This window comes from Phascolarctos cinereus, unplaced genomic scaffold (assembly GCF_003287225.1).
Source record: "Phascolarctos cinereus isolate Bilbo 61053 unplaced genomic scaffold, phaCin_HiC Scaffold_7;HRSCAF=346, whole genome shotgun sequence".
Lineage (NCBI taxonomy): Eukaryota > Metazoa > Chordata > Mammalia > Diprotodontia > Phascolarctidae > Phascolarctos > Phascolarctos cinereus.
In genome coordinates, this window is record NW_027556180.1 from 153,058,432 (window position 1) to 153,080,031 (window position 21,600).

Below are 21,600 nucleotides of genomic sequence, written 5' to 3' on the forward strand. Positions count from 1 at the left end.
CAGTATACTCTTTCCATCATACCCTCCTGCTTTCTACACTTAATTTAAATATTTAGCACCCTCATAGTACCTCACTCATAGAACGGGCTTAATAATACACACTGAATGAGTAAATTCAATTAAATTCCACAAGAATTTAATGTGCCTCCTCACTCTGGAAAACTCCTCCACCAGGTCAGTCTCCTTCCACTGATGAGTTCCTCCCAGTGCTTCCATTTTGGGAAGGGGCCAAGGCTGGCCAACTTTCATTCCCTTCCAAGGTATACCTCTGACTTTCAGGACTTCAACATCATGCTGCAATCTTAACCTTGGAACCTCACTCAGACTTTCAGTTTTCTCACCTTGGAAGATCCCCTTCTCCCATTGGTGACTTTCTTCTGGAGTCTCCAGTACTTAGCACAAGTAAGTGCTTAATAAATGACTGTTACTTGCCTGCCTATCTATGTTAGTCACCAGGGGGGGCACAAAATGCATACATAACTACTTGACATCTTTGTGGACAAAAAAACCCTTCTTATTTTTGTATAGTTGTGTTGACACAAGTGTTGGTTGTTGATGGTGGTTTTTCCTATATATGATGCTTTTTTCTGATTCCAACCTAGGTTCTTTTGAAAAATGGGAAAGATAATTCTCAAATAGATTCTCCAATGTACTGCAAAATTATTAACTATTAAAACAAAATGAGTAAGTTAACAGCAATTTTAGGATAAAGTTAAATGAAGAAAAAAATTTAATTTAGTATTTATTAAGCATCCAATTTGTCTGCAATAATCACCCTGTTGTAAGTTCAGTGTTGTTGTTCAGTTGTTTCAGTCATGTCTGACTCTTCATGACCCCATTTGGGGTTTTCTTGGCAAATATACTGGAGTGGTTTGTCATTTCCTTTTCTAGCTCATTTTATAGATGAGGAAGCTGAGGCAAACAGGGTTAAGTGACTTGACCAGGGTCAGAAAGCTAGTAAGAGTCTGAGGCCAGTTTTGAACTCAGTTCTTCCTGACTCCTAGCTTGGTGTTCTATCCACTATGGCATAAAATAATTTCTCAAAAAGGAGCACTATTACACAATTTGCTTAAAGAAAAGTTATGTTGCATATGTATTCGTTTTCCATTAGTTTAAAAAACTATTCACACACTTCAATACTGTACAATGCAAGAATTTACTTGGATTTTCTTTTAACCTCAAATATACAAGTATCATGAGATTCTTCAATTTACAAAGGAGATAGTATGATCTAGTGGATTTGTTGTAGTCTTCACAGCTCAATTGTTATGGAATCTACATAGACAAAGTCAATAAACTTTTGATGCCTCAGTTTTCCACTCTGGAGAATGAAGAGAATACCATCTTTCCTCTAACTAAATTATTCAGAGAGGATAATGAAGATGAATTACATGGATCCTACAAATAAATCTGAGTTCCTTAGATAGGAATAAATAGAAGGGCAGTTAAATGATTAGTACCTTTAAAATAGAAAAGTAAATCTATTAACATTTGTGAAATTAGGCAATTTATTTTTAGTGACATTAAAAATAAAATGGTAGGTCAGTAAATAAAATTAAAGAGAAGTTTGAGGAAATTCATTGTTTTTTGGCCAACTCTTCAAATTGAATAATGAAAAAGATTTTTCAACATTGAAATGAGACATATCTAGCACTTACATAGTACCTTGATATTTGCAAAGTGCCTTACAAATATTATTTTATGTCATTTTATCTGCATAACACTCCAGGGAGACAGGTGCTATTATCATGCAAAAACCGAGGCAGACAGAGGTTAAGTGATTTGCCCAGGATCACACAGCTAAGTAAATGTCTGAGGCAGAATTTGAACTCAGGTTTTCCTAAAATGAGGTTCAGTTCTCTAACTACTGAATTATCTGGCTGCCCAAGCAAGCACCTTTTATGCTTTCCTTTAGGTTCATAAAAAGGCCAACTATTTATTAGACCTAATTACATAATTTCATATTCTACCTGAAGTTACTGTTTTCTTGTGAATATGATAGAATCTAAAAAAAGATGTACAGAACTTTAAGTTAATTTGACAGCAAGATGATTATGACACCCCAGGAAGATGAAAATTCATAGTTTTTAAGATCTGAGATTCAATGTCTCTTAACAGTCTACTTCAGTGTTTCAGAATCTATATCATCAAGAAATTCTCACTTACATTTTATACTTACTCAGTTTCTTTATGAGTAAAACAAGGATAATTCCCATAAGTACCTGCTTCAGGATTGTTAACCTCAATTTCCTCCTCTATAAAATAAAGGCTATGGACTAGATGATTCTTACGATCCCTTACAGCTCTAAATCCATGATCCTTATAGGGCCATCACCAGTCTCCTTGACCTATGCCTTGTCACTGGACTCCTATGATTCCTCTGATGGAGGAAAACAGATTCTACCTGTTAGGCCCAAGTACAATGTTTTTCAATGAAAATGTTGTGAAGAACATAATTAAAAGCCTTACATAGCTAGGTAGATGGCTTTTCCCTTGTTATGTTAGGTTTTTCCTGTTCCTTGTTTTTAAATTTCATCTTGATTAATTAATTAAAATGAAGTAATTTCAATCATTTCATTACTTGAAGGCAGAGAGGTAGAACAGAAGACTAAAAACTACTCCAGTATTAAAAGTCCAGGTCTGTTCTTCTGAGTAGGACAAATATCTCTTTGGTATACATTATTTATATTTCAAAATTCTCTTTCTACAAACAGCACTTTGTTGGAGGTCTTATATAAAGCAGGTATTTGTGGATTTGTTGATATTATTAAAAGACAGTTTTTCTTTTGTTCCTGATATGTTTTAAAATGCTTTTTATTTCTATTTCAACCTTCAGTAAGTAGGTACATGCCTACTACATGTTTGGACTGTCCTAGCCATTACACGGAGAATACAAGGATGAAATTCTAAAAAGCCTCTGAGTTCAAGGAGCTTACAGTTTGATAAGGGAAAGAAGAAAAACAAATACATCATTTATAGTACAGATCCCAGGGTTCATGTCAGGAGAAGATCACAGGGTTTCCTTTGTTCTATTCTTTTTTCTTTCCCCTGATCTTAGATATTGAAAGATTTAGAGGAGAACATATAATTCATGGGGATGAGGGGTAAAACATGGCAAATGATGAAAAACATGAACACTCTGCAGTTTATGTAGGTTTTTGTAACTGAATTCTGATCCTCCCTATTCACTAGACATTTGCCTGGTCAAAATCAGGAAACACAGTTTAGTTAAAAAAAAATCTCCTGAACTGGAGTCAGAAGACCTCTATTTGAGAACTGCTCTGCTACTTTCCTCATCTATAAAACAAGGGAGTTGGATTTGAATTGGGGGTTGGAATCATAGCTCTGCCACTTATTATATAGCCTGAGATGAATCACTTCATCTTTCTTGAGCTCAGTTGCCATACCTATAAAATGATGACATCGAACTAGATGATTTCTAAGGTCCCTTTCCACCCTAAATCCTAGGATCCCTTTGAACTTAGACCAGATGACTTCTAAATTCTCCTTAACTAAAATTCTTCTTCTTGCTCTAGGCCTTGATAGTATCTAGATGATCTCTAAAGCCCCTACTAATTCCAAAAGTCTGTTTTTATTCTAATGTAATTCAGTGCAATGAATATGTAAATTAAGTTCCCTTTAGGTCATTTCACCAAAATGTCACCACCCCTACAACAATTTCAATGGATAATTTAGTCAATTTGAACTGAAATGAGTACTTCAAATAATTTTTTGACACACGACTAAAAATATGGGATTTAAATAATTTTGAATGACTATTTTGATGATGTGGAATTTTATAGGGTAACTACAAAAGTTATGGAAAAACATTAATATTTTTTTAAATCTATGGTGCTATGCTTGATGGTGTGAAAAGAACTAAAATGTTTTCTTAACGGGACGGCTGGGCTTAAATGATTTCCCTTAAGTATTTTTTTTTTAAAAGTCAACCAACTTACTTTAGCATTGAGAGGACACACAGACAGGGCACTCCTGAAAAGCAGGTCTTCATTTCGCCATTGGCTACATCGAGTAATACAACGCACCATATTTATGAGCAAAATCCCTACTACAGTAGCAGCAATGAGTTTCTTAAAGAAAAGAGAAATGTGTTAAATTTCACTAATAAATTCACCACTGTCTACTGTATTAAAGTTCAGGGATAATACCTTTTTCTTAGTATGTTTGCTTAGTATTCCAAATCCATATGTTAGAAGCATGCAGTATCCAACACTGGGGAGGTAGATGACTCTTTCAGCAATAACAAATCCCACTCTGAAGAACAGGTTACTTGCAGGAAGAAATGGGATGATGAGAAATCCCAATCCCAAAGTGAGTATTCTAGAAATTAAAGAATAGTAAAATAGTTATACCAGAAGAAAAATATGTACTTTTCAACATAACCTATAAGTATTAAATCAACCACTTTTGAAGACTATGTCATACCATCATCAGAAAACTTGTACAAAGACAATTATCATCAGTGGGAGTTTAATCTGGCAATGAAAGGAAGGAATAAGAGATACTACTGAGGTGTTTTTTTTAACCTCATGGTAGACTTTTATTTTCTTCAAAACTTGAAACCTAATCCTCTGTGGTATAAATGAAACAACATATTATCATATCTGTACTTTTTTCTCCCTGTCAAAAGGCTAGCAAAATGTATAGCTTATAATATTACATATTGTTTGGAAAATACATGACATTGTCAGTTACTATTAACCAATGCTATTAGGACCATGCAACCTGGAATACTATGTCCACCAATAATTTAGATAAAATTATTTTACTCAGCATATAAGATAGAAAATTAGCATATAAGAAACAGACAGATGAAGCTTTACCCATTAGCATTGCATCATGACACTCAAAGGCCCCTCATCTAATCCCCTATTTATAGGTAAGGAAATCAAAGGTTACAGAGGTTAAGTGATTTCCCTGGGGTTGTACTAAGTGGAAGAGGTAGATTTTGAACCTGGCTTCTGATTCCATGTCCATTTTTCTTCCATTGTACTCTAACATACCCAAAACTTTTTTATGGTGGAATGTTTTCTACTAATTGTCTGGGAAGATTACTTTCAAACATATGACACTGAAGCTTGCAAATCCTATTACTTTAATAAATTAAGTAAAAGTGTTTCCATTTCTGTAGGCTTACTAACTAGAACAACTTTAAGATATCTTATACCATTTAAGTACAGAATGAGCTCAATAAAAACGTTACCTAATTACGTAGGTTTAAGTAGAAATAATTATTTTAGAAACTTTACTAACATACTTCATATAAGGATTACATGAATATGATAAATGCAAATGCATTTTGCTTTATGTCTTTCTTTGATGGGGGCTATGTCACCTTCAACATCTTCAAGCAAAGGTTAAGTGTGTTGGTCACTCAAATATAGTTGTGGAAATAGGCTACTGTTTCTGAGTGAGAGAGATGATTGCAAACAGTCAATGGAAACAGAGTGCTTAATAAGTCAGATCAAATTTGAGGCCTTCTTTTATGGATCCTGTTCTTATGATACTCACAAAATATCACTTCACTTGTAGAAATGACTGCATGAGGACATGAGTTTGTTTTTCTTTAAAATTACAACCAATTTAAAAGCACTAATGAACTCAGAACTTCATTTATTTTGAGAAACTAATAATTTGATGACAATCAAAAGACTTTTGCTTACAAGAGGATGTAAACCTACTTTTCTTCTTCACAAAACACAATTGTTTTTTTCCAATTATTTTCTCAATAACCTTTTTAGCAGTAAAGAATAATCTCTTTGGGACACCAGTTTATTTTGTATCAAACCATGATGACAGAAAGAATCACTACAGCTTTCATGAGAGTGTTTTTTTTTAAAAGGAGAATTGTGAAATGATGGCCACAACATACATCAATTACACTCTCTGTTCTGACCACAAATTACTCTTTACCACCTATGGTGTTAAGGATCTCAAAATGCCACTTCATGGGGATTTGAAAAAATAAAGCGGCCATCCATACCTCCTCCTCCAAGTCTGCATCCCACTAGTCACTGCTGATGGCAGGCCCAAACTGGGATGAAACTGTAGTAATCGCCATGAGTATTTATTTGAAACATGTATTTCTGGATATTGTTTCCACTGAATCATTAAAATGATCAGTACTGAATTTAGCGAAGTTCTGTTGACTCAACCTAGTGTAGAGTTTAAAATTCAGCACTGTCTCTTACCTTCTCTTATGGCTGTCTTCAGAGCATAGAGCTTGGCATATTAGGCCAATTAGGCAGAACCAAAGTGCTGCTAGTGCAATTATTCTCCAGTCACTGACTGACTTAATAAGGGGTATGCAGCCCATTGACCAATCAAAACACAGCCACCAGGGACACAGCAGCAACCATGCATTCATTGAATAGTAGTAATTATAGTTTATAGCCTGTCAGTCAAAAGGAAAACAAACATTTATTTGACACTGAACTTAAAAAAATAAATCCTACCTTCACTTTGAGGTTTTTAAGATACTTCTTGTTAAAAATGAAAAAGGCTGGGTGAAGTAAAATCTTGAAGATTTGTTTGGGGCATGGGACAGTATTTTATAATCTGGCAAAACTACATTCAGATTTCAACAAATAAAATGCAGCAAATCCCATTTAAAAGAAACAGTATAAAAAAGCCAATTTGTTTTAACCTGAGGTCAAACCATTTCCCCATGTACACAGTGACATATACTGTCTGTAACATAAAAAGTCAATAGTAGGGTTATTATTCTAGTTCCCTGAAAGCAGTTCCCTGTAATGGAATTCTAGTATAGGTTCCTAAATCCTCCTTACTGTGTATAGCACAGATAAAATCTGCCATTTGACCACCTCCCTCTTTCCTCTTTTTGGGTTTTAGAAAAATAAAGCAAGCCCAAATAATTTTTAAAGGGTTTTCACATTATTGTTGGATAAAACTAATGTCTCCTGCCATCAAATACCAATCCACAATGTCCTTCAGTGAAGGTGGGTTGGGAGAATTAAGAGTAATGAAAATCCATTAAGACAGGAAGAAAATCTTAATTTTTAAAAGAAAGAATACCTTTTTTCCTTCAGTCACAAAGGAGAAAGGAAAAATAGGTGTATCTTACCCTAAACTCCTGGTGCCAAGAAATAATTCTAATCTTAGAATAATCATTATTAGTCTTAAAAAATAAGCTCTGTGCTATCAAAGGTAGGCCTAAAGGACTCGTCACCAATGAAGAAACAGGAATCTTTTTTAAATAAAGAAATCCAAATGGCAAGACTCCAGACTCACTCTGACAAACATGCTCTCTGCAAAAGAGGCTGGATTGTCAACTTCAGTAAAGGCTGGTGGCCCAGTGCCCATAATTCTCCAGCGCATATAAAGTATTGTTGCCCCTCCAGAAAACAGGAGGGTCAGTCTGAAGAGAAGGCCTCCATTCTTAAGCCATCCAATATTCTAAAAGGAAAAAAAAAACAACAAAGATACTGACATTGATTACAGCAGTGCCCCAGTAGCCGTGGTGCAGTTACGTACACCAGCAGAGCAATTTTGCCTCAACTACTTTGATGTGTTTTAGCAGCTAGATTAATTTAAAATATAAAAATTGCATGAAATATAATGAAAATGGAATTTTAATCTGCTGTGGTACTTGACATTTTGGATGTCTTGACTAAAGAGAACATACATACTCACCTCTAATGATTTGTCTTTATGTTGTACCTTTTGAACAATTTCTAAAATATTTAATTTGCTTATCACCAAGGCATCAAACACAGCATTGAAACCCTATAAAAACAACAAAAATATTAATTAATGATGGAGAAGTCTTTCTGTTTTATACCACTATGCAACTTTATTACTATTGTAAAATGAGTACCCAGGCAAGTAGAGGACTGGACTGCAGGACTGATAAGGTCCCATTTATTTCTTAAAAGATAAATTTTATGATTCTATGTGACAGCAGCTTAGGATCAATTAGTATGTCAAATTTTCATTATATCAAATCTTCCATCTATCACATCTGTGACTGTACTAATATCAAAATCTGCTGTTTTTAATGAAAGTAATATAGGAAATGGTATATATAGAAATTTAGGGTCATCAAGGAAGTGTTTCAGAAAGGATCCACTTATTTCTGAAAAAATATATATATATATACCACCTGTAACACACAGATGACTTTCACCTTTGCAACGTGAAAAAGGAAGCAACAGGCAAGGGTTTCTGTTCTCTACTCTTATATTCCAGCACCAAAGTTGAGGAAGGTGACTGGTCCTGATTTATTAGGAAATTGGCATGCATCGCTTAATAAATTGATATGTTCAATAGATTGAACCTTTGTTTCCTCAGTCCTTTCATCTTTCCCCTGCTCCAGTTTCTTGGTGAGCTGAGCTAGGTTGAGTCAGTACTCCAACCTGTGGCCAATAGCCTTTCAGAAAAACTCCCTAGAGTACTCTGATTAATTTTTCAGTGACAGACTCTTCCCATGGAAGCCTGACTCCAGAGGACTGACTCTTGCTCTTGATCTTTTTTTCCTTCTGAGCTATGATAAGGTTTAGCTAGGTTGTTAGTTCACCCCAGGAGACATCCCAGAAGGGGGGAATTCAGAGTGTAGTTTAGGTTAAGTTAGTTTTCCCCAGGAGACAGTTCTCCCAGGAGAGGGGAAACTGGGGTTTAGTTTAGGTTAAGTTAGTTTCCCTCAGGGAGAAGGGTCCCCCAGGGTAGGAGAATTTAGAGTTTAGTTCAGTTAGATTAAGTTAAGATTAAATTTAAGTTAAAAATTAAGTTTTCCCTTGGGGCAGGATTATGGGTTTCGGTGGTAGTAAACTACCAGTGGGTTCCTCTCTGAGTAAACTTTTGGTAGTGAAGGACTTCACTTCTGATAGTTACAAGAATGACTAAACAGTATGCTATTGAGATATGTGACATCTGACATAAATCTACAAGGGATCCAAGTGGTAATTTGTTTTCTGTACCTAATTCAGCTGTTTTCATTATTGCAAATTGGAAAAAAAAATTAAGGCTAGCCATTGAAAATCTTATTCTGATCAGATGAACTTTTGGTTTCTTATTGTTTTTATCTATGTTTTTATGTCTTGGTAAAATGTAGGAAAATATCTGCCTTGTCTTGTGTTTGTAGATTATATTACCTTAAAAGATTTCTAAAGGGGAAAATGCAACCAGCTGGAAAAATTGCTAAAATGCTGAAGCCAAAGAGAGGAAAGATTAATGAAGTTTCATACTTGAAGCAATTGTCCTAGTAAGCACGATTAACTCCCACTTTAGGCTTTCAGCAGGAGATTAGGTTATAAGAAAAGAGAAAAAAAACCCTACAAGATACTTTTTCTTTGTCATTTCAACCCTGGCCACATTGGAACTAAAGAGATAAAGTGAGATAATCACAGAAAGGAAAACTTTTGTCCTGGTTTGTAGAATTGCTAAAAAATATCTTAGTAAGTTTTGAAGGTTTGGAGATTAGAGATTAATTATTAAGGAGTTTAGAGATTAATCATTTTCACTTATGTTGAAATATCTGGGAGAATTTTGGGGACCACTCTGTAGAATTTATTTTAAGGAAAAATAAGAATTAAATTCTGTAAAACATTCAGCAAGAGGTAACACTTAGATTACTTCCCCCCCTGAAGACTGACAGACCTATTGTTTTAGTGTAATAAAGGAAGGCAGATAGTTTGAAAGCAATCCCAGAGCGAAGAAAAAAATAGGTATGTGGTTTGCAGTTAAATTTACCCTACCTCGACAATGAAAAGAGGAAAGATTGTTTAAATCAAAGATCTCTTTCTGACTCCTATCCCAGATCAAGGACTCCCTGAGCCCCCAACTGCCCCCTTTCACCCTCATCCCAGATCAGAGATTTCTCTCACCCCAGTTCTGAGAATGCCTGTGACTTTCTCAGCTCAAAGACTTCCTATGACTCCCCCAGCTCAGAGACCTTCCCGCTCTGACCCTGTTAGCCCCTCTCATCTCAGTTCAGGTTCCCAAATAAAGGTGCTGGGGGGAAAAAGCTGGAAAAATGCAGGGAAGCCTGTGTTACACTCTGTTCTTATTAATTTATTAGTTGTGTAATCTTAATCATGTCTCTGTTTATCTCCTTCCCTGATCTGTAAGGAAGAAAATAACAATGGTACCCAACTCCCAGGGTTGTTGTGGGGACCAAGAAATACAATGACTGTGAAGTGCTTAGAACAATGACTGGCATATGGTAAGCACTATATAAACGTTGACTATTGTTATTATTATTTCTTAATTGAATGTAATTGCATACTAGATTTTAGATGTGATTAGTATAAAATGCCAAAGGTAATAAGATAAACTATTTTTCTATGTAAAATAATTCAAAACTGCATTCAACTGAATTGATGCCATCTGACTAGTAATAAGTTTTATTTCATATTGTAAATGTATAATATTGTGTTTCTTATTAATGTATTTCTAAATTTTTCTTATATTGTGAAATTTGGAAAAACCATTATAACAGAAATGCTGTTAGAAAAAACTTTTTTTTTTAAATTTGGATGCTGTTACATTATAAATTCAGCTTTTAAAAGATTTTAATAAAAACATTTAAAACTGTTAAATAATTAATGGGATATATTTTTTTAAAACAGATAACAATAATGATAATAATAATGTTTACTATAACATTTTCATTTGAAAGTTTTTTACCATCACATAAAAATTATGAAAATGTATAGGGTAGTTTAAAGACGTAACTTCAATATATTAATATGAGTCAATTATCAAGTATTTGCTGTATGTCTGAAACTCCAGAATGTAGTTAGTTTTAATTTATAAGTAAAGGATAAATGAAATGTAACTGTTAAGGAAACATAAGAAATTAATAGGATTCAAGCTCTAAGTTGTGGTTAATGAAATTTTGCTATTTGAGGTAAAAACTCTTGGGACTATAATTTACTACTGTTTTGAGTTTTGATTACAAGAATGACTGTCTGAATTGTCATGAAGGCAATAGCAGAAAAGGACATATGCTGCATTCTAAGAACTACAGGTGAATGTCTGTCCCTGAGAAAAAGTTGAGGGGCAGACTTTGGCATGGCCTAAGGTAAGTTCCTTTTGACTATTGTGCTATTTCTTTTATGAACAAGCAATTTCCCCATCTGGTTAGTCCTGAGCCTGGCTTTTGATACCCTGTGACTACCTGATCATGACTCATACCTGGAATCAAACAGAGCTTTTCCCTCATATGGAGCTTTCCCCTGTTATGGTATATGTCAGATCAGTCTGTGCCCTTGAGGGCTCAAGTCTTGACACAATTACAACTATGCCTTTCCTTTTCCTTTCATAGCGAATTTGTATACTAAGGGGAGGTGAACAGTGGAATTAGTAGATTGATACTGGAACACCTCTGAGTTATTTCAGCATTGAGTTACTATAATAGGATGCAAGTACGAAAAATCTTACAATTTTAATCTGTATTTGTTATCAAATTATAACATAGGGATAACATCCTTCAGAAGGGAGAATTAGAGTAATTATTATTAGGGGAATTAAAGTAATAAGACAAAGATATAATATAAGTTTTCTCATTAAATGGAATAGTAAATTTTGAGAAAGCAACAGGATTAGATTGTTTTCTCTAAGAATTTTCTCTCTCTCTCTCCATACATACATACATACATATATACATAGATATATGTATATATATATATATATACACATGATTAGCTTCCAAATGCATCTAGCATGGAAATTCAGGCTTTGAGCATATTTTAGTAATAAGTTCTCAGAACTGGATTGAGGATTTCATATAATTATATCGATAATTATAAAGAAAATGAAATTATTTTCCCATTTAAAAGTATCTAATAACTTTAAAAGATTTTTGTTTTACTCATTAGGTTTTGTTTAGTCATTTCAGTCACGTCCAATTTTTTGTGACCTCATTTGGAGTTTTCTTGGCAAAGATACTAGAGTGGTTTGCTATTTCCTTCTCCAGATCATTTTACAGATGAATAACTGAGGCAAACAGAGTTAAGTGACTTTCCTTAAGCTAGTAAGTGCCTGAGGCCACATTTGAATTCATGTCTTTCTGACTCTAAGCTCAGTGCTCTATCCACTGCTCTACCTTGCTGTCAATTTTAAAAGACAGAAGAGTTCATTTTACAAGTTAGACACTCATGAATTTTTTTAAAAAATTCTTATTATCAGGTACAGGGTTTAGGTAAAGATAAAAATAGTAGGTAGTATATAAATACTGAAATTCTCTAAAGTTTCAAGTGAATTGTGGGTTCCTAATTTGATGTTGTTCTTATAACTCTGTTGTTAATAGAGCCCAAACCATACGGTTTGACCTGGTTTTCATCACATGAACTAGTTATTGGAAAACCAAATTTAAGAGATTGTACTAAATGGTATTAAGTCTTATTACTGGCAGATTTTAGCAGAATTATCCAAGGAACCTTCACAAATGGTTTGGAACCAGAGAAGCAGAGTCCTCTTCAGAGATTCTCTGAGAATGGAATTGAGAATGAGAATGAATAAGCCTATTCCAGATTGTCCAAGAAAAGATATCTAGGGACCAGATGAACACAAGAAACATCTGGACTCAAAATGTAATATTTAAATGGACATTAGAATGGGTTACTAGGATATAAGGAGACTTGATGTTAGTTAACATTAATGATAATTATTGTATTGCTTTGGCCTTTTGTTTCATGGTGTTTGTTTTCTTGGTTATCTTTCTACGTAAATCTCCCTTCCAAAAATTAGTCTGTTGTGAGCGCTCTAAGTAGTTTGATCTGTAATCTGATTTACGTAATTCTGATTATGAACACGTGAAAAAAACCTTACAGATCTGGCTTATAGATAAGTGATGCATGAGGAAATTGAAGGAATTGAAGGGATTAGGACAGCAAATGGTTAATTGTGGGAACTGAATGAACCACACTGACTCTATCTTGTGAGACTCAATTCTGGAGCTAGCTTATTTCCCTTTCTATTCAATTATGGGTCTAATTCAACTTTTGTCTTGTGAGAAAACTTTATTCATTTGTGAGAATTGGGAGAAAACCTTATTGTACTGTTTGAACCCAGCTCCCTGTGACTGGGAAGCTGGACCACCTCTACCTGCTGCTTAGAGACCCTTAACTAAGGACCTAGGTTATACTGACCAGAAACCTGGTCACATCCAACGACTGATGTAAGGAGTTTTTTTCCCCCCATAATTATACATCTCAAGCAATCCATATGTCTTATCTGAAAACTGGCCCTATACTGATTAATCAGTTATTGTTTCCATGTTCCTTTGATTGCATACAGATCTTGAGGGGAGTGGGATGCCTTTTTCTGATTTCAGGGAATTGTACTTGTTTGCTCTCCCCCTCCTAACTTGGAAAGTCTCTAATATTTCCTCCAAATAGAAATCAGATTACCTAATGTATCTTGGTTTATTATTTCATTTTAATTAATTGTCCCTATTTGATTGCTTTTAATGTATAAAAATTTGGGGTCCAAGGCCAAAGCTGAGGAAGGTGACTAGTCCTCATTTGTTAGGCAATTGGCATACATTGCTTCATAAATTGATAAACTTGGGAGCTTGAACCTTTGTTTACTCAGTCATTTCATCTTTCTCCCACCACACACACAACAGAGGTTTCATTCAAACCCATGTCCTTCTTAACTACATATCTAGCACTCTTTTTGCCATACCATGTAGACATTCAATAATAGTCACATCAATGACTTGAGTACAAGCTTATCTCCTGAAATTTCATACCATCTCCTTGGCTAGTGGGTTCTCCTGGAAGTACCTCTTCAGTAGATATGGCAATCTGTCACTTCCCTCACTACACAGGAGGTTTGGAAGATAGAGCTCCTATTTTTGTAACCCTCAAAGGCCTGCCTGGGCAGTATTTATGCTTTATAGCGCTATAGGAATTAGAGCTGAAAGGGAGCTTAGATACCATCTGGCCTGGGGAATCTTAACCTTTTTTGAGTCTTGGACCCCATTTGGGAGTCTGGTGAAGCCTATATACCCTTGTTAAAATAATGTTTTTAAATGCATGAATAAAATAGATAGGATCAAAAAGGAAATTAATTATGTTCAAATACAGTTATCAAAATATTTTTTAAAAAAGTTCACAGGACCTCAGGTTAAGAATTCCTGAATTAAGGAGAACATTGTACACAGGAACAGCAACACTGTGTGAGGACTAACTTTGATAGACTTAGCTCTTCTCAGCAATGCAAGGATCTAAGATGTCTCCAAAAGACTCATGATGGAAAATGCTATCCACATCCAGAGAAAGAACTATGGACTCTGAATGCAGATCAAAGCATACATTTGCTTTCTTTTTTTTTGTTTTTTTGTTTTTTCTTTCTCATGGTTCATCCCATTTTTTCTAATTCTTTACAACATGACTAATGTGAAAATATGTTTAATAAGAATGTATATGTAGAGCCTATATCAGATAGCATGCAGTCTTGAAGAGGGGGGAGGAGAGGGAAGTGGAGAAGATTTTAAATTCAAAAGCTTATGGAAGTGAATGTTGAAAACTACAAATATATTAATTTATGAAAAAAAGATACATACTATTACCTTGGTAGTGCAGGGGTAAAGTACTTTACTCAGGTAAAGAGGCTACAACATATACACGATTATCAATGGAGATTAAAAGTAGTAAGTATAACATTATCTCTGAATTACTTGGGTTTCTCCATTATGGGACTTTAAGCCAGAGAAAGTGACAGCACATAAATAACCAGTGGTAATTTAAAGTTATTAGTGAAAAAAAGGAGAATACTACTGACTCACCTCACAAAAAGTTCTAGGAGGTGTTGATCACTGGAAACATTCTTCAGAGCTGGGTTAATCTGACTAAATTATCTTATAAATTACTTTTACTAGATACGCACAGATCCATGTCACTCTCAATAAGACATCTACAAAATGACTATATAATGCAGGCTCTGAACTATATAATTCCCTTAGAATTTAATTACAATCCATGCTTTCATCACAAAGCTTTTGTTTTGTGTTTTTAGCTTCTAAGAAATTGTTTTTCCCCCTTTGCTACTTTCCTTGAACTTTATTTTTCCTTTTCTATTTTTAAATTAATTAATTTAAACTATTTATTTTTAGTTTTCAACATTCATTTCCACAAGATTTTGAGTTCCAAATATTCTCCCTATCTTTCCCCTCCTCCCACCCCAAGATGGCGTGCATCCTGAATACCCCTTCCCTCAATCTGCCCACTTCTATCATCCCCTCCCCTTCTCTTTTCCCCTTATGCTTCTATTTTCCTGTAGGGCAGGATAGATTTCTATACCCCTTTGCCTGTATATCTTATTTCCTGGTTGCATATATAAACAATTTTTAACATTCATTTTTAAAACTCTGAGTTCCAAATTTTCTCCCGTCCTCCCTCCCCACCCACCTTTATTGAAAAGGCAAGCAATTTGATATAGGTTATACATGTATAGTCATGCAAAACACTCTCATAATAATCATGTTGTGAAAGACTAAATATATTTCCCTCTATCCTATCCTGCTCCCTGTTTATTCTATTCTCTCATTTGACCCTATCTCTCCTCAAGTGTTTGCTTCTGATTACCCCCTCCCTCAGTCTGCCCTCCCTTCTATTATCCTCCCCCCCATACTCTTCCCCCCTATTTTCCTATAGGGTAAGACAGATTTCCATACCCATTTGAGTGTGTATGCTATTCCCTCCTTAAGCCAAATCCAAAAGTAAGATTCACTCATTCCCTCTCACCTCCCTCCCCTTGTCCCCCACTGAAAAAGTTTCTTCTTGCCTCTTTTATGTGAGATAATTTACCCCATTCTACTTCTCCCTTTTTCCTTCTCCCAGTACAATCCTCTCTCACCCCTTAATTTGCCTTTTTTAGTATCATCCCTTGATATTCAACTTACCCTGTGCCCTCTGTTGAGATACACACACACACACACACACACACACACACACACACACACCAACCAACTACCCTAATACTGAGAAAGGTTTCATGAGTTACAAGCATCATCTTTCCATGTAGGAATGTAAACAGTTCAACTTTAGTAAGTCCCTTAGGATTTCTCTTTTCTGTTTAACTTTTCATGCTTCTCTTTTTTTTTCTTTTTTTTAAAAATTATTTTTAATTATTTTATTTTTTCCATATGCTTTTGAGTTGAAAATTTTTTCTCCCTTTTTCTCCCCCGCCCCAGACTGCCCACAATCTGACATAGGCTTTACATTTACATACCCATTAAACATATTTTCACATTAGTAAAGTTGTAAGTAAAAATTAAAACCAATAGGAGGAACCATCAGAAAGACGAAACAAAACTCAACTGAAGGTAAAAATAAGTGATAGCGATTCGACTTCCATACTTCTTTCTTTGGATGTGGACAGCATTTTCCATCCCAAGGCCTCTGGAGATGTCTTAGATCCTCATAATGCTGAGAAGGGTTCAGTTTAACATTCTTAGTCATTGTATAACGTGACTGCTATTGTATACAAAGTCCTCTTGGTTCTGCTCACTTCACTCAGCATCAGACCATACAAGTCTTTCCAGGTTTTTCTGAAGTCAGCCTGTTCATCATTTCTTATAGACAATAGTATTCCATTACATTCATATACCACAACTTGCTCAGCCATTCCCCAATTGATGGGCATCCTCTCAATTTCCAATTCTTTGCCACCACAAAAAGAGCTGCTATGAATATTATTGTACATGTGGGTCCTTTTCCCATTTGTTTGATCTCTTTGGGATATAGCCCCTGAAGTGCCATTGCTGGATCAAAGGGCATGCACATCTTCGTAGCCCTTTGGGCATAGTTCCAAATTGTTCTCCAAAATGGTTGGATCATTTCACAACTCCACCAACAATGTATTAGCGTTCCAATTTTCCCACATCCTCTCCAACATTTATCATTTTCCTGTTTTGTCATTTTCATGCTTCTCTTGAGTCTTATATTTGAAAGCCAAATTTTCTATTCAGCTCTGGTCTTTTCATCAAGGATACTTGAAAATCCTCTATTTCACTGAATATCCATTTTCCCCCCTGAAGAATTACACTCAGTTTTGCTGGGTAGGTGATTCTTGGTTTTAATCCTAGCTCCTTTGACTTCTGGGATATCATATTCAAGCCCTCTGATCCCTTAATGTAGAAGCTGCTACATCTTGTGTTATCCTGATCATGTTTCCACAATACTTGAATTGTTTCTTTCTGGCTGCTTGGAATATTTTCTCCTTGACTTGGGAACTCTGGAATTTGGCTACAATATTCCTAGCAGTTTTCCTTTGGGAATCTCTTTCAGGAAGTGATTGGTGCATTCTTTCAATTTCTATTTTATCCTCTGGTTCTAGAATATCAGGGCAGTTTTCCTTGATAATTTCTTGGAAGATGATGTCTAGGCTCTTTTTTTTTTTTATCATGGCTTTCAGAGAGTCCAATAATTTTAAAATTATCTCTCCTGGCTTTATTTTGCAGGTTAGTTGTTTTTCCAATGAGATATTTCACATTGTCTTGTATTTTGATTTTGTTTTATAATTTCTCAAATTCTCATAGAGTCATTGGCTTCCATTCGTTACATTATAATTTTTAAGGAATTATTTTCTTCAGTGAGCTTTTGGACCTCCTTTTCCATTTGGGTTAAACTATTTTTTAAGGTGTTATTTTCTTCTGTATTTTTTTGAGTCTCCTTTAGCAAGTTGTTGACTCGTTTTTCATAATTTTCTTGCATCACTTTTATTTCTCTTCCCAATTTTTCCTCTACTTCTCTTACTTGCTTTTCAAAATCCTTTTTGAGCTCTTCCATGGCCTAGGACTGATTCGTATTTTTCTTGGAGACTTTGGATGTAGGAGCTTTGACATTGTTGTCTTCTTCTGGTTTTATGTTTTGATCTTCTTTGTAATCAAAGTAACATTCTATTGTTTGAGGTTGTGGTTTTTTTTTTTGTACTGTTTGCTCATGTTCCCAGTAAATTACTTGACTTTTAAACTCTTTGTTAAGGTAAGGGGTCTGCTTCCAGTGTGTAGAATGTACTGTCCCAAGCTTCAGGGGTTTTATGCAGCTGTTTTCAGAGATACTTCTAGGGACCTGTAAATTTTCAGTTCTTCTGAGGTGGTGTGATCAAAGGCAGGTGTTTACTCTTTTCCTGACCTGTGCTCTGGTCTGTGAGTGACCACATGCACTCTTTTCTGCCTTGGAACTGTGAGGAAGATTCCCTCTTCACTGCCACCACAAGCTCTACCTCTTCCTCCTCACCCCAGCACCACCACCCAGAACTGCAACCCATATCCAAGCACTGGCAAAGCAGGAGAATCCTGCCTCAGTTGCAGCAAAGAGATCTCTGCAATCACCTGATCAGCAGCTTGATCCCCACTCTGCCTGTGGGCTGAGAGCTCTGGAAGCAGTTGCCTTCCCAGGGCTGCGCCAGGACTGGGCCCATATCACACTCCTCTCTCATCGAGGTCTGACAGACCTTTCCTACTGACCCTTTTGAGTTGTTTTTGGTGTTTGTGGGTTGAGAAGTCTGGAAACTGCCACAGCTGCCAGTGATTCAGTTCACTGAGGTCCACTGTTCCAGTTTGCTGAGGCCTGGTCTTTGCCTGCACAGGCCATGCTGAACTGCATTCCTCTCCCAGCCCAGGGCAACAGATCTTTCCCATTAACCATCCAGGTTGTCTTGGGTTGGAAATTTGTTTCACTCTGTCTTTTTTGTGGGTTCTGCTGATCTACAATTTGTTTAGAGTCATTTTTTACAGATATTTGGAGGGGTTTGGGGAAGAGCTCACACAAGTCACTGCTTTTACTTTGCCATCCTGGTTCTGCCCCTGCTTTTCTATTTTTGCCTTTGAACTTTAGATCCCACTATCTCTAGGTAGTGGTTGAGGGGCCCTGGTCATACAGCTTAAGCTGCAAGAGATTTCCTACAGCTTTAAGATGTGAATGCTCTTGTCAAGCCTACCCAGATTTATAACTAAGTATCCAACTTGCTGAACAGACAAATTTTAAACAAATACAAAGATGATGGACTTGGAATTAAGAAGACTTGAATTCAAATCCTGTCTCAAACACTTAATTAGCTGAGTGACCCTGGGCAAATAACTTTACCGGTCTTACCCTTAGTTTCTTCATTTATAAAATGGGAATAGTAACAGAATCTACCTTACATAGTTTCTGTGAGACTCAACTGTGATAATGTATGTAAAGCACTATATAGCTACTAAGCTATTATTATTTAATGTGTCTATTTACACTATTGCTTTTTTGCATTTAATAATTTAATACAAAGATTCTCTCTTTTTTATTTTAATATAAATTTATTTATTTTTAGTTTTCAATATTCACTTCCACAAGTTTTTGAGTTCCAAATTTCTCACCCCTCCCCCCATCCCAAGATGGCATGCATTCTGAATACCCCTTCCCCTGGTCTGCCTTCTCTTCTATCTCTCCCCACCTCCCTTCTCTTATCCCCTTCCCCTTCTATTTTCCTGTAGAGCAGGATAGACTTCTGTACCCCATTTCCTGTATTTCTTATTTCCCAGTTGCATGTGAAAACATTTTTTTTAAAAACATGTGCTTTTAAAACTTTGAGTTCCAAATTTTCTCCCTTCCTCCCTCCCCACCCACCCTCATTGAAAAGGCAAGCGACTCAATATAGGTTGTACATGTGCAGTTATGCAAAACACTTCCTTAGTAGACATGGTGTGAAAAACTAACTCTATTTCCCTTAATCCTATCCTGCCCTCCCACTTATTCTATTCTTTCTTTTGACCCTGTCCCTCCTCAGAAGTAATACAAAGATTCTGATGACAATATGCTAATTTCACTTACTCTCAAACTTAACTTATTATCAAACATCTCTTCTCTTTAACTGCTATGTCAGTGCTGTGATCTGGTTGGTTAATAGACTTGTATTGAAGCTAACCAGGTCCTACCTCTTTCTCATTCCTCTAGTTCTACCCCTTTCCAAATCAGTAGTTCCCCTTTTCAACATCACAAGGCAGAAATTGCCAGGAAGGAGATGACAGGCAGAAGAGATGCTTCTTCTCCTGGTGCCTTTAACTCCATTATCTGGTTTTGCTTTTAAACAGCCAGGGGAAGGTTTTCCTGATGTTACTCTCAAAGTTTCCTAAAGTGGGTGATACTGTCCCTTGAGGGGTGCTGGACTGATCAGGGGGACAGTAATAGCCTTGGGGGCAATTGGGGAGTATTAAATAAAAAGAAGGGGGCTGTAGAAGCATAAGGGAAGAAGAAAAGCTAAAAAAAATTTTGAAAAACTTTGTATATGTTTTGTCTGTTGTATAACACAGTTAAAGTCGCAGTGATCACATTATTTTCCAAATAAATACACAAAATGCAAGTTTTAACCAATCAGTGGTGAAGTCCACAGACAAGTAAGTGTTGGCAAGTGAGTCTGTCCTGCATTGTTGGGAAGTCCAGCATGCATCGGAAGGAACGTGTGCATACAATGACTTGTTTATAATACGATACTATACAGTTACATGATGAAATATTGCATCATCATTGCAAAGTCAAAACTATGATGGAAACCCCCCATAATTTACAATAAATTATTAAATTTAAGATGCATCATTTCAAAAATTATATATTTGAAATGCTATAATTTATTTTATTTAAAAAATTTTTTTAAAGATTAATTTATTTTTAGTTTTCAACATTCACTTCCACAAGATTGAGTTCTAAATTTTCTCCCCATCTGAAATGATGCAATTTTTAAAAAAAAAATTAAAAGTTTAAAGAAAGTAGATTTCCAGGGGGGTACTGAGTAATTTTTTTTTTTTGAAAAGTGGGCAGTAGGCCAAATAAGTTTGGGAACCTCTGCTCTAGGAGAAGAGTATAGCAGTTCTTCTCTCCCCTAATCCCACTTCCAGTTTGGGTTGTATTATATAGTTCAACCTATTTAGAATACTTGTTTAATTTTTTAAAAAAATTTCTGCCAGGTTTCCTTAACAACACTTAGAAACTGGTTTCTTTTATAACTTGGCTCAGCCTAAAAGATTTCTTAAAGACCTCAATATCAATCATAACACCTACTACAGTGTCTTGCATACAGTAATTACTCAATGATTATCTGATAATAACAATAATAATAGCTAACATTTATACAGCACTTACTCTGTGCCAGGCACTGCGCTATAAGCTCTTTATAATTATTTCATTTGATCTTCACAACAACTCTGGGAGGTAGGTGTTATTATTATCCTCATTTTGGAGGCGAGGAAACTGAGGCAAACAAAGGTTAAATGACTTGCCCAGGGTCACAGAGCTAGTAAGTGTCTGAGGCTGGATTTGAACTCTGGTCTTCCTAACTACTGGCCCAGTGCTCTGACTCCACCACTTAAGCTGCCTGTTAACTGAATGATTAAAGTGATGATAAACCTGAAAACAAAACTAAAATAGCAAATTACACAAGGAATAAGCTAATTTCATCACTACCAGGAAAAAAAACTCTTCAAGTACACATCACATATCTTTCACATAAAATTTTTGATAATTCTCATATTAGCCTTACACTGTGAGGTAAGAACTATATGGGTTTTTTTAATTCCCATTTTACAGATTTGAAACTGAGGCTTAAAAAGGATAAGTGATTTGTGCTCATGGTCACAGG

At 35.6% G+C, this 21,600-nt stretch overlaps 1 protein-coding gene across 4 annotated transcripts in view; it reads right to left on the reverse strand.

Moving 5' to 3' along the window:
* Positions 1 to 21,600, reverse strand: part of TMTC4 (transmembrane O-mannosyltransferase targeting cadherins 4) — a 93,436-nt gene that overhangs the window by 24,404 nt on the left and 47,432 nt on the right. For 3 of the 4 annotated variants that reach the window (XM_020964014.2, XM_020964015.2, XM_020964017.2), the window contains exons 7-11: positions 7,675 to 7,767; positions 7,273 to 7,437; positions 6,213 to 6,415; positions 4,170 to 4,341; positions 3,960 to 4,091 (exon numbers count right to left, since the gene is read on the reverse strand). In XM_020964014.2, the coding sequence (XP_020819673.1) occupies positions 3,960 to 4,091; positions 4,170 to 4,341; positions 6,213 to 6,415; positions 7,273 to 7,437; positions 7,675 to 7,767 (765 nt within the window). The remainder of the gene's footprint in view (positions 1 to 3,959; positions 4,092 to 4,169; positions 4,342 to 6,212; positions 6,416 to 7,272; positions 7,438 to 7,674; positions 7,768 to 21,600) is intronic. The other variant, XM_020964016.2, reaches the window with a different exon arrangement.